The sequence below is a fragment of the Rhinopithecus bieti genome, unplaced genomic scaffold (genome assembly GCF_001698545.2).
Source record: "Rhinopithecus bieti isolate Rb0 unplaced genomic scaffold, ASM169854v2 scaffold_9997, whole genome shotgun sequence".
NCBI lineage: Eukaryota > Metazoa > Chordata > Mammalia > Primates > Cercopithecidae > Rhinopithecus > Rhinopithecus bieti.
Genome location: NW_016806398.1, coordinates 1,582,088 through 1,595,808, shown reverse-complemented (window position 1 = coordinate 1,595,808; position 13,721 = coordinate 1,582,088). Strand labels below are relative to the sequence as shown.

The following is a 13,721-nucleotide window of genomic DNA, read 5'->3' as shown; positions in this document are numbered from 1 at the left end:
TTTTTTTTTTTTGAGACGGAGTCTCGCTCTGTCACCCAGGCTGGAGTGCTGTGGCCGGATCACAGCTCACTGCAAGCTCCGCCTCCCGGATTCACGCCATTCTCCTGTCTCAGCCTCCCGGGTAGCTGGGACTACAGGCGCCGCCACGTCGCCCGGCTAGTTTTTTGTAGTTTTTAGTAGAGACGGGGTTTCACCGTGCTAGCCAGGATGGTCTCGATCTCCTGACCTCTTAAAAAAAACTTTTCTGTTAGAAACTAAGACACACACACACACACACACACACACACACACACACACACACTAGCCTAGGCCTGCACAGGGGCAGGGTCATCAATATCCCTGCCTTCTACCTCCACGTCTTGTTCTTCAGGGGTAGTAATAGCACTGTCATCTGTGATAACAATGCCTTCTTCTGTAATACCTCCCGCAGGACTACCTGAGGCTATTTAATAGTTAACGTTTTTAAAATAAGTAGAAGAAATACAGTCTAAAATAATGATAAAAAGTATAGTAAATACATAATCCAATAACAGAGTCATTAGTTATCAAGTATTATGTACTGTACATAATTGTAGGTTTTGTACTGTACTTTTTTTTTTCTTTTCCTAAGGCAGAGTCTTGCTCTGTCGCCCAGGCTGGTGTGCTGTGGTGGTGCGATCTCGGCTCACTGAAACCTCTGCCTCAGCCTCCCAGGTTCAAGGATTCCCATGCCTCAGCCTCCTGAGTAGCTGGGATTACAGGTGTTAAGCCACCACACCCGGCTAATTTTTGTATTTTTAATAGAGACAGGGTTTCATCATGTTGGCCACAGGTGACCTTGGCCTTAAGTGATCCCCCTACCTTGGTCTCCCCAGTGCTGAGATTAAGGCATGAGCCACTATGCTCGGCCTGTACTGTACCTTTTTTTTTTTTTTTTTTTGAGACAGAGTCTTACTCTGTTGCCCAGGCTGGAGTGCAATGGTTTGATCTCAGCTCACTGCAACCTCCACCTCCTGGGTTCAAGCAATTCTCCTGCCTCAGCCTCCCGAGTTGCTGAGATTACAGGCATCCACCACGCCTGGCTAATTTTGTATTTTTAGTAGAGATGGGGTTTCACCATGTTGGCCAGGCTGGTCTTGAACTCCGGACCTCAGGTGATCCGCCCGCCTCGGCCTCCCAAAGTGCTGGGATTACAGGCAGGAGCCACCGCGCCTGGCCGGTACTGTACTTTGATATGACCAGCAGCACAGTAGGTTTGTTTCCACCAGCATTGCCGCAAACGTGTGTGAAGTGTTGCCCTGCAATGACTGCAACATCACTACCAAAGGAATTTTTCAGCTCCATGAAAATCTTATGGGACCACTGCCATGCATGCTGTCTGTCGATGAACAAAACGACATACTGTCATGCAGTGCATGACAGTATGTGTAAACAAACACACATTTACATCGGCACAGAGAACAGTTCACAGGTTCTACACCAAAACATCAGCACTGATGGTTTCCAGAGTATTTTTTTTTCTTTTGTTCCCTTTTGTCCCCTTTTGTCCACCTTATCTGTAATTTCAAATTTCAGTACAATGAACCTGGCTAATATGTCATATCCTAAAGGGTTCTGCAAGTTTTTCTATTTGATTTTTCAATCCATGCAGTTCTGTCCAAGCCAGACTCCTGCACTCACCCATCTTGGCTGCCAATGTCCGCTCCAGGCTGAAGTTGGGTGCCCTCTGGCGGAGAAGCCCACTTGGGCTGGAGAGGTGCCTCTGTGCTCGGCTCCGGGGTGTGCTGGGCTCTGTGGCTCTTCTGGGGATCAGAGAACCCCTGGCCTTGGGGTAGGAAGCTCCATCCCTGGGCACAGATGCAGCGAAGGGCTGGGCTAATGTTCCTGCTGTGCTGGGGGACCGTGGAGGAAGGGACACACGGAGGTCACACAGAGTGAGACACTCAGGTGGTGGCATCTGAGGCTCTCCACACGCTAACCCAATAAGCTCCCACCCCTTGCGACTTTGCATCTCGGGTGGTATGATATTTCCAAGGACACACACACATTAGATGTCCACTTCTTTATAAACTGTACACTGGCCAACCCAATATGCAAAATAATAAATCTCAATTTCTATGCAGAATACATAAAGAGAAATAGGATTTCTAATCCTTCCTTTGCATGCACCCTTGGGTTGCCTTGTGGGCCTCCTGAAGGGCCTGCACCCAGCTTTGGAGGCTCCATCCCTCCAACCTTCAACCCTGTCTCCTCTGCCTTCTCCCTTCCCTTTGGGTTCCATGTAGCCACCCTGAGTGCCCTTTGTCCTTGTCTTCTGTTCACCTCACAGTGCCCTCCCTGTAGTTTTTATTCATTCACCCATTCATTTGCTCAACAAAAATGAATTTCCCAGTCTGTCGCTAATTAGCTGTGTGAGGATGGACTAGTCAGTCCCCTCTCTGAAGCTCTGTTTCCTCTGTCAGTAACATAGGAACAAGAAATTGGGGATGAAATGAGTCCCTATGAATGGACAGACCATCCTCTCTTATTCTGGGCCATCACGGGCACTGCGATTCCCAGGCTGTCCCAGGAATGTGGCACTGACAGGACAATGGCGGGATCCCAGGATACCTGATGTGGGAGAGCCGGTGCTCTGGAGTCTGGGTGAGGGGTGAAACTCTGCTTGTTTCTGAGCCAACAAAGCCACTGTCTGTCTCCGGGGATGCCATCCAGGGCTCCTGAAAGAGGCAGTATCCGTTTATGTCTGAGGAATGTGTCCAAGACACACTGGGAAGCCCTTCCCAAATCCTAGCCTGGGCCTCACCTCCCAGAGGCTCACACCCCAGGGATGCTGGCCTGGCTCCCAACAGCCAGGCCCAGGAGTGAGGGCTCTCAGGCTCTCAGGCCTCAGCACAAGAATCTGGCTACCAGAAGGGACTCTGCACCCCAGGAGGACCCTGAGCAAGTCCTGCCTCCCTGAGGAGTGGCAGCCAGAGCCCTTGGGAGAGACACGGCCGTGGATAAGGACTAGCAAGGGGAGAGGGAGAAAGTCATATTTCCAGTGTCTCCTGGCTTCAGCCTGGAATACTATGGTCTTATCTGAGTGGAAATGCTCAGGCCCAAGGCATTGGAAAAACGAAACCATCAAATATGTACATACAGGTCCTACCCACTGGGTTTAACACACGGCACAAAGAACACAGAGCAACACAGGTGCCTCCCCTCGCTGAGTCCATGTCTAGGTCAGAGAATCCTGACCATGGGCTCATTAGGACTACAGAAGCATGTGTGTGTGTGTGTGTTTGCACGCAAGTGCACAGGCATGCATATATATGCATTATTCTCTGACAGTCACACTTCCACAGTGGTCTGTGACCTTGCAGCAGTAATGTCTGCTCTAAAGGGCATAGAACTAGACTCTCCAGCTGTGATGGGCAGGCTCAAAGAAGTATAAGCAATGGGTTCCAAGCTCTCAGAGGAGGAACAAGAGCTCTGGAAGAGGGACAGGTTTGAGGGGTGACACTGGGCATAAGTCCTGCATGTCAGGTGGGATTTTGGCTGGCAGGGACAGGAGCAGCAGGTATTCCAAGAAGGAATAGCACAAGCAAAGATCCAGAAGCAGAAAGTTGAGAAGACCCAGCAATGACCCTGAGGTTCTGGGCCCATTCCGCCATGTGGGGACTTACCTCCAGGTGGGGCCCACCGCCTTGGTGCAAAGGCTTCTGTGGAAGGCGCTCAGAGATGCCGCTTCCCTCCAGGCTGGTCATACTACTTTGGTGGGATGCTGCGGACTTGGTGCCTGGAGGGTGGGGTGGCATGCCAGGGCCTGGAGGGGCTGCCTCAGCCTTGCCCAGGCCTGATATGTGCCCGTCTCTAGCCAGGGATGTCTGGAAACCTGGTGGCTTCACAAATAGCATCTGCTCCGTGGCCTCCCTGGCATGGGAAGAGAAGACCATCCTTGAGCTCTGCTGGGCAGCCCTGACGCAGGGGTTGGCCTGTCCTGGGAGCCAAGCAGCCCAGGGCACAGGTTCTGGAGTCAGACATCCCTGGCTGTCCAGCCTGGTTCCGCCACCTTCTAGCTGTATGACCTAGGGCAAGGCACTTCCCCTCTCTCAACCTCACTTTTCAACTGTAAAATGTGGATGCCAACAAAACCCACCCAACACACCAAAGAGGAAATGCTAAAGCAGCAATTCCCAGACTTAAGGAGTTCGCATACCACCTTCCCTATTTCAGGCATTTCCATAAACTTCCATCTACTCCAAAGATTTTAGATCACTATTCAAAACAGAAGATGTGACAAACAGAAACTAACTTTGAGGACAAATACAAGAAACCTGAATGTTATCACATACTAGATAGATCCATTTGCCTGCCAAAGGCTCAAGGCCTGAGGCCTGCTTATGCGCTCTCACGCTATCTCTCTCTCTCTCTTTTTCCACAGAAGTTCAAGAGAGGCATTAAAGACACCACAGCACTAACTGAGACTTTCTCCTTGGCATCATTAGAAGGTTAGAGACAGAAAAAGAGAATGATATTCTTTTTTCTTGTTTTTTTTTTTTTTTTTTTTTTTTTTTTTTTTTTTTTTTTTGAGACAGGATCTTGCACTGTCACCCAGGCTGGAGTGCAGTGGCCGGATCTCAGCTCACTGCAATCTCCGCCTCCTGGGCTCAAGAGATCCACCTGCTTCAGCCTCCCAAATAGCTAGGGCTATAGGAGTGTACCGCCATGCCTGGCTAATTTTTGTATTTTTTGTACAGATGGGGCTTTGCCATTTTGCTCAGGCTAGTCTTGAACTCCTGGGCTCAAGTGATCCACCTGCCTTGGCCTCCCTCAATGCTGGGATTAAAGGCATGAACCACTGTGCCCAGCTGAGAATAATATTCTTTAATGCTGCATGTGTCCTACTGAAAATCATGTCCCACACTACCCGAAATCATTTCAAGGGCTATCAGTGGTATACATTGCACACTTGAAGATGCAGGACAGACAAGCCATGTCTAAACTGTGAAGTGCTGTCTTATTCACTCTGACAGTGATCACCCCTGTGGTTTTAGGGTGGAACCAAACATTCTGCAGGAAAGGCTCAGTGACTTACTCCAGGGGAGCCCCATGACTTTTCTCAGCCTGCACCAGGTGCTGCTTTGGGAGGACCCTGGTGGCCTCTGCTTTCCCTGGAGCTGCAGCCACCCCATCAACTTCTAGGGAGTCACCTCCCCTCTCCTCCTCCTCCTCCTCTTCTTCTTTCTCCTCCTCCATTCTCATGGCTTCCGGGAGAGATTTCACACTGAGATACCTGCAGGAGAACACACAGAGGGGCATGATCTCTGCCCAGTGGGGGACAACCAAGATCCAGCTGCTGGCCAGACACCCTGGTCAGGTCCAGGTGGCACTCACCGCTCCATGAGGCCATGGTACACTTGTTCCATCTGCAGCTCCTTGTGCCTGAGTCGGGCCAGGGGGTCCTGTGGCCTGTCCTCCACCTCACTGTTGCCAGAGCTCACCTCCACATTTATATGCAATGGGCGGGGGCCAGCGCTGGCGGCGGCAGTGGTGGTAGCAGGCTGGGGTCAGAAAGATGAAAGGACAGAGATTCGGCAGATACTTAAATACCACTTTTGAGCACCTGCCTCCTGCCAGGCTCACGCTGGGGGCTAAGGGGTAAGAAGCACATTAGACTCACTAAGCCCACCACCCTTTTATGCATGTGTAAACTATGGAGACTGGGCTGTGTGATCTTTGATACTGGCTGCCATGAATTGAGCACCTACTGTGTGCCAGGCACCATACAGATATCAGGTCACAACAATCCCACTAGTACCTAAGATTATTACAAACCATTTTACAGACAGGTAGCTAAAGCTCAAATGATTTGCCCAAAGTCAACAGAAACCAGGAGCAGAGTTGAGATTTGAATCTAGATTTCCTGCCAGAGTTAACTCTCCTGACCCCCATCCATGCCAGTAGGGCCACTCCAGCCCCCTGCAATACCTTCACTGCAGGAACACAAGGGTCCTTCAAGATAACGTACTCAGGTTTTCTTCCCATTCTTGTATGTAGTGGCACCTGGTAGAGTTTTCCTACCCTGTATGCCAGAGCACAGCATAAGATTTTCCCCAAACCATGGGGCCAGCACGACTTTAGCTGTCAGGGATGTCCTACCAGTGTCCCACCCTACCCAGCATGCCAGGCCCTCTTTCCTGCTCCTATCCTCAACAGACAAGTCTTTGCAGCAGAGGTAACAGGAGTTGGGAGGCATAGAGACCCCACCACTGTCATCTGTGTGAATGCACTATACTCAATTTGCTCACCTGCAAAACGGAGGTAGTGATTGCCTCTCAAGGGGTCATGGTGTGGGCCAGAGAGCCTTCTACAAAGCCCCCTTCGTGTAGGGCTCTTGTCTAGGCTTCACCCCATCATCTGTGCAGTAGTATAGGCTAGAAACCTGGAGCCATCCATGTCTTCCTTCCCTCTCACGACCACTCCAAGTCCACTCAAACATACCTTCCCAACCTCTCTCAAGTCCACACATGCTTCCCCATTTGCCCTGCCACCTCCCCATCCTCAGACTGGCCTACCCACAAGTCATCTTATATCATCCCCTGCCAGAAAACCCAGCAGAGTTGAAGGCCATGCTCTCTATGTGACCCACAAGCCCCTATGTCATGGGGCTCCTGCCAGCCTCTCCAGCCACATCTCAGACTATTTTTCCCTTCTCTTTCCATACTCTAGCCACAGGGCCTTTGCACAAGCTGTTTCCCCCACTGGATGGGTTTTCTCTTTGTCTCTAGTAATTCCTACTTAGCCTCAGGTCTCATTTAAACATGACTTCTTCAGGGAAAGTTTCTCTGACCTCCTCCTCAAACTCAGTCATGTTACTCCTCCTACTCTCACAGAACCCCATAACTCTCCTTCAGTGCACTGATCAAAATTATAACTAAATCACTGTAACCAGTTCAACTCTACAGAAAACTCTGTGAAGGAAGAGGCCACCTTCCCTGCCACCTCCCATCCCACTGAATCCCTACCATGTGTCATGGGTCCTAGCATATGGCACACACTTCATAAATATGAAATATGTACTGAAGAAATGAATTAATGAAGAAATGAATGCACAAGGGAACAGCCCAATATGGTTGAGCCAAGAGGTACCTCAGGGCAGGAGGTCTTGATGGCTGGCATGGGGGCTTGTCTGGAAGGAGCAGGCAGGTGCGTTGGCTGGTGGAGGCAGGGCAGGGCTGGGGTACTTTCCAGAGCTGAGTCTGACCCGGGCGGCTCAGGCTCTTGCTGGGTCTGGTCTATGTGTTCCTTCAGCTCTTCCAGGCAACTTCCCAGACGGTATATCTCTGCCTCCAGCTCCCTGGAATGCAGAAACATCAGCACCAGGAGCCCAAGACGGTAGCCACATCAGGCAGGTCCAGGAGCAGAGTGTCAGAGCAGAGACTCCAGGGGATGCCCCCTTAGGGTTCATTTAATATCAGCCTTTAGATGATGGTGAGAACTCAAAATAAGCAAGATGAAAGAAGGTTCCACTGGGAATTAGGAGGCCTCAGCCCAAGTTCCCTCTGCCTTCCACAGGCTGTGGGACCTTACAGAAATCCCACCCCCATCTAGCCTCAGTTTCCCTATTAACCAATAAGGGTTTCAAGGCATCTTCTCAGCAAGTGGGTTCAAAGGGATTCAAATCTCAGCTTTTTATCGTGCCACCATTTGGATGTGTATATTAATTAGGATAAGATTTCTCTCTATTCTCTTGTGTACAAATTATAAGGACAAAGTGCCTCCCTCCTGGAGACTGAGGGACCCCAGGGGCCCATCCCATCTGTCCTTCCAGGCCTTCCACCCCAGCAGGTACCTGCCAGGATCAAATCTTCCAGGTGTCCCCTTGGAGCCAGCAAGCGGCTGGGCAGGGTGTTGCTCCCGGCAGGCCTTCAGGTACTCCTCCTCTAGGGCCGTGTGGGCAGCCTTCAGCCGCTGGAAGCCCTGAAACCAGACCAGGCCAGGAAGACTTGAATGCTCAGCCCCCGTGGGGCCTGTCCCTGCAGACACAGTGGATGAGACAGTTTGCGGGAGGCCATGGGATGCATGTGGGCCCCTGGGTTCATGCAAGATACAGGCTGAGGTTGAGATCTCTGGAGGCTGCCTGCCCTGGAGAGCGGCCGTGGTCCAGCTCTCTGCCATCAGGCTGGCACAACAGAGACACAACTTAGAGCCCTGGCACCAGCTTCAGAGGGCACCAGCCCTTCCTGCATAGACTTACAAGGACCCCAATGTATCACAAACTGTCATAGCTGTCACAGTATCAAATATACTATCACCATATCTCCATAAGGACCCTCTACTTGAGAGATTCTGGATCCTCATTCTTGATTTGCAAAACTGTGGGTTTCAGAAAATTAGCCACTCTTTTCCCAAATCCTTATAGGCTATCAATACAGATAATGTTATCATTACCATTACATTAATGAGAATATTTACTGAGCATTGAGACTCTGGGCTAAAGCACTTTGCATTTATTTAATCTTCAATATAATCATAATGAGGGGTGACTTATCATCTTCATTTAAAAAGGATGAAACTGAGGCACAGGGATGTCATTTAAGTTGGTGAAGGTCATGGAGTGAGTGAGTTGTAGAGACAGGATGTGGGCCCAGGCCCTCTGGCCCCAGAGCTCATGGTCCTAGCAATTCTGCTAGGCTCCCATAGTAAACATAATCAGGGGTAATACATGGCTAAAGCTGCGGCAACTGGGGTTGGTATCACTGTCTTACTACCTTCTGCATCCCACTCAACTCTGAGGACAGACTGAGGCCAAGGACAACCTAGAACCCATTCCCCGGTCACATCTAACCTTCCGACAGCTCTCAACTTCCCTGTGTATGGGGGAATTAGAACAGAGAGCAAAAAAATAAATTGTTTTAGTTTACAAGGGCCTTGGTCATCCACTGCATGATATTACATGATACACATCATGTATTTTGTGATTGGAAAGTGTACGTGACATCTATGTAACCACACAGGAAAATACCCCCGCCATAACATTTTTTTAGAAACTAGGTGTGTTGCATTTGCCTCTCCAGACCTTCTCTCAGCTCCTCTCCCACCCTGCTCTGTGCTTTGAGCATCAGGGCTGTCTACCTGCTGGCTTCTGGTTGGGTCTGTCTAGTGGGCGGGACCTATCAGAGATCACAGGGTGGGAAGAGAGAGACTTGAGAGTGGGTACAGCTCCCAGCTAATGCTACTACCTGGGGATTCCCCAGTCTTTGCTGGGTCCCCTGATGCTGACCACACCTTTGCTGACAGTTCTTTCCTCTGATGCCTACAGTCCCAGACTTGAGAGCTCCACCTCTTCCTTACTGGGACCCTGGCTGATGCAGCAGGAATCTAAATTGTATTTATGACTGCAGTTATCTAAAACTCCAAATTCCAAAGGAAATACACCAATAAGGAATCTATAAAGGGTCTCCCTCCCACCCCCACTTTTTTTTAACCTAGTTTCCAAACGTTTGGCAACCATTTTGTAATTTTTTAAAAAGGCGATAAAAAAGAAAAGGCCTTTTTCTCCTTGCTGAGAGGCAGGATAATTTGTGGAAAGTAGTGCAGGGCAGTCATTATGACCCCGGATTTGAAAGGGAGACAGACCTGGCTCCAGGCTCTGCTACCTACTAGCTGTGTGGTCTTTGAGTAACCCCTCTGAGCTTCAGTTCCATCTTGGTTAAATGACGGTGATAACTGTAACTGCTTCACTGGGTTTTGATGATGATAAAATAAAATAACATACTCTAGGGTTTACCACAGTCCCTGGCACACAACCATCCTTGCTTAATAAGCAGTAACTATTGTGATATAATGATCGTTATCATGGGAAGCTACTCAAGAGCTGTTTGCTCTGAAAGAGACACTGTGTCTGGGATTCTCTTTTCTGTCTTGCAGCAAAGGAGGCTTCAGAGACAGAGCCATGGGAGACAGTGGTTGTGTGGCAGTTCCACGGGTGGCTCCTGAATTGGGCAGTACCTTGAGTTGGTCCTGGGGCATGAGACGTCCTGCCTGTATCAGTCTTTCAAAGGACTCCACCTGGACATTGGGAGGGGAAGGAAATATGCTCCATTAATCCAGTCCTGCAGACTCCCACACCCAGCCACATCCATGCTTTGGTATGTAGAGCTGGGTCCGTCCTCAGGATGTGGGGTTTCTGCCAAGCATGGAGAGGTGGGTGCTGGGAACAGCTTCTACCACCAGCCCCAGGCATAGCAGCCTTGAGAAAAAATCAAAGTGGAACCTGCAGAAATTTACTGACAACAAAGCAAGTCACTCGTGTGCATCAAGACTAATGCAGGATATTTACTGCAGCATGAACAGTAGGGAGGGGACAAGAAATAGCCTAAATGCCTGTTGGTGGAATAGTATGCAGCCATCAATAAGAGGAAGGTACATGTGTATGTTCTGAGCTATTAATACCTCCAAGACCTATTTTTCAGTGTCAAATCAAGGTACAGGGCAATGTTTATGGTAGGCTACCATCTGTATAAAATATGTGAAGAATAAAAAGGAAAACGATAAATACATTGCTTATATATGATATACTATCTCTAGAATTCAAGAAACTAAAATATAAATTGCTTCTGGGAAGGAGAACTGGGTGGCTGGAAGACAGGAATGAGAAGTAGATTTTTCTACTACATGTCCTTTGCATCCTTTGAAATTTGAACAGTGTGAATTCGTTGCCTACCCAAAATAAATATTCAAATTTAGGACTTCAAAAAGTCAAGGTACAGTAGCTTATGCAACCATTTCTATAAATGCAAGTGTGTGCACTGAACGTTTTTGCATGGGTTGGAGAAAATATTTATTTTTTGCTCAATATGCCCTCTGTACTGTGCAAAGGTCCTTATCATGGGTGTCTGTTACCTGGTCAAAAAAAGTTTAATTACAAAAAAAGGCAAGGGATGATATATTCAGTTTTAAGAAAGCTCTAGATCAGTGTGAAATATAATATAGAAATGTGTATCATATAATCATATATTGTATAATTTTATAATATATAAAATAGAAATATAGGGTGAGCTACACATTTGAAATTTTCTCATAGCCACATTGAGAATGTAAAAGAAAGAGGTAAAATTAATTTTTATGTTTTGTTTAGCCCCAAATATCATTTCAACATGTAACCAATACTTAAAAAATAGGGAGACACTTTATATTTCTAAGTCTCTGAAATCCGGTATGTGTTTTATACATACCACAGCATGTCTCAATTCAGAGCAGCCCATGTCAAGTACTCAACAGCCACATGTGGCCAGCAGCTTCTGAATTGGATCGTGCAGCACTAGATATGAGGGGTCAGCTAAGGCCCCAGATCCTGCTCATCGTGATGATTTGACATTGCTTTATTTTGTGGACAACACATAGGACGAAGAAGAAATGTGTCTCCGGCTACGGAACCAAGAATGGTGGTGGCAAAAGGAAATGAAGCCTCTAATCCCAGCACTTTGGGAGGCCGAGGCAGGCAGATCACCTGAGGTCAGGAGCTTGAGACCAGCCTGGTCAACATGGTGAAACCCTGTCTCTACTAAAAATACAAAAATTAGCCAGGCGTGGTGGCACGTGCCTGTGATCTTAGCTTCTAGGGAGGCTTGAGGCAGAAGGATTGCTTGGACCCGGGAAGTGGAGCTTGCAGTAAGCCAAGACCGCACCACTGCACTCCAGCCTGGGTGAAAGAGCAAGACTCTGTCTCAAAAAAAAAAAAAAGAAAGAAAGAAAGAAAGAAATGAAGTCCTTGTATGTGCTACTCCAACAAGGATTAACTTTGAAAACATCATGGTGACAGATGTCAGACACACGACAAATATTGCATGAATCTATTGCTATGAGACGTCCACAATAGGTGAGCCTATAAAAACAGGAGGCAGATGAGCAGCTGCCACAGGCTGGGGTAAGAGGGAAGGGGGAGTGGGAGTGACCGCCTAATACAGATGAGGTTTCTTAGTGGCTGATGAAAATGTTCTAAAATTGACTGTGGTGACAGTGGCAGAACTGTGAATATACTAAAAACCACTGAAGCAAGCATACATTTTAAATGCGTCAACTGCATGGTATGTGAATTATATTTCAATAAAGCAGGGGAGAGAAGGGGAGATGGGAGGGGAGAGAAGAGGAGGGGAGAGGAGGACAGAAGAGGAGAGGAGAGGGGAAGGGAGAGGAGAGAAGAGGGGAAGGGAGAGGAGAGAAGAGGGGAAGGGAGAGGAGAGGAGGGAAGCGAAGGGAAGAATAGAATGGTGCTTCTCTGAAAGAATCTGTTTTATGGGCATGGTGGTGCATATAACTATTGCATTTCTCTTTCAGCACTGGCAACTAGGAAGTTCAAAGCTAAATGTGTGACTCTAATGTGCTTAGGGTCCAACAGAACATTTTATTTACTCACTTCACATACTTTATTTTTTTCTACCCTTACTTCCTCTCTGCCCCTGTTTCCTCACTTCTGTTTTCAGAATGTGGCTAAAATGTATGTATTTTCATAAGGTACTTTAAACCACTTCTGGAGTAAAGCCAATGTACAGTTCTAAACAGACCTGCAAACAATTCACCGTTACTTGGACTGTTGGATGAAGATACAAAGACCCTTGAGAAGTAACTGGGAAGTGATTTATTTAATAGAATGAACTAAGAAAATGAGGCAACTTGTCCTGAAGAGGAAAAGGTAGAGTAGAGAGTCTATTACCCTTCCAGAATCCTGAAAGAGCTTAGAGTTTCCCAGGAGCCAGCCTAGAGACACTTCGAAGCACAACTGGAGGGATTTTGATGAGATGCATTGCCAAAAAGGGGGGTAAAACCTAGCACTGGTGACAAGGAGGAGACTGGAGCTGTGTGGCCTCTAAAACCAGGGAGGGGCTCACGTTTTGGGGATGGCTGAGTTAACTTGGTGCAGAGGCAGGGGAATGACAAGTGAGACTCCCAGAGTGCCTCTCACCCAAGCAGGCAGAGGTTCTGTGTTCTCCAGGTGAGTTAAGTCTCTCAGGGGCAAATCTGGGAGTCCACTCACCTTGGCCAGGAACTGCCTGGCCTGAGAAGCCAGTGCCTGGGTCTGCTCTGCTGAGGACTGGTCCTCGGTGATGCCCCGGTTCTCTGGAAGCCACCCCAGGGTGGGCATACTGGTGAGCGAGGAGGGGCTCAGGTCTCCTCGAGCTGATGGCCACCCTGGAATACACAATTGCCGAAAGCTGGGGCCAAGAACAGTCCTGCCAGGAGCTGAAGGACTGAGGCTGAACGTCAAAGCCACCACCTCCATCATCAAGTTACAGCTCAGTCACCATGTGCTATCTTCACATCAGCCCCAGGAAGTGGGCTGGGTAAAGCATTGTCCCCCATTTACAGGTGAGGACAAGGTCCAGATCTGCCCCAGGTCACACGGCTGGCTGCAGCAGAGCTGCGCTAGGCTTCTGGGTTCCCAGTCAACAGCGTGGGCTCTCACACAGGGAGACACGAGTTCCAATCCAGACGCTTCCCCTCCATAGCTGTATGAACTTCAGCCTGTCCCCACCTCTCCAAGCCTTGATCCCCTTGGGTGTCATGGGTGTGACAACAGTGCACACCTCAGCGGGTTATTGTGGGGATTAACTGAGGTCACATGTGTCAAGGCTCAGTGCAGGGCCCGGCTGAGATATGGGCTCCCCAGGGATAATGCTCTATGTCTTCAACTCACCCAGGGTCACCAAGATGCCAAGTGGCAGGGCCAGGGCTGCCCCCAGGCTGCTGTGGATCAAAGC

At 48.7% G+C, this 13,721-nt stretch overlaps 1 protein-coding gene across 5 annotated transcripts in view; it reads right to left on the bottom strand.

The window, feature by feature from the left end:
• The window catches only part of AKNA (AT-hook transcription factor), a 68,530-nt gene that overhangs the window by 21,379 nt on the left and 33,430 nt on the right, over positions 1-13,721 (bottom strand). For all 5 annotated transcript variants that reach the window (XM_017875929.1, XM_017875930.1, XM_017875931.1 and 2 more), the window contains 9 exons: positions 12,998-13,152; positions 9,973-10,032; positions 7,814-7,941; positions 7,111-7,318; positions 5,356-5,522; positions 5,057-5,254; positions 3,645-3,891; positions 2,590-2,696; positions 1,660-1,871 (listed from right to left, as the gene is read on the bottom strand). In XM_017875929.1, coding sequence (XP_017731418.1) covers positions 1,660-1,871; positions 2,590-2,696; positions 3,645-3,891; positions 5,057-5,254; positions 5,356-5,522; positions 7,111-7,318; positions 7,814-7,941; positions 9,973-10,032; positions 12,998-13,152 — 1,482 coding nt within the window. The remainder of the gene's footprint in view (positions 1-1,659; positions 1,872-2,589; positions 2,697-3,644; positions 3,892-5,056; positions 5,255-5,355; positions 5,523-7,110; positions 7,319-7,813; positions 7,942-9,972; positions 10,033-12,997; positions 13,153-13,721) is intronic.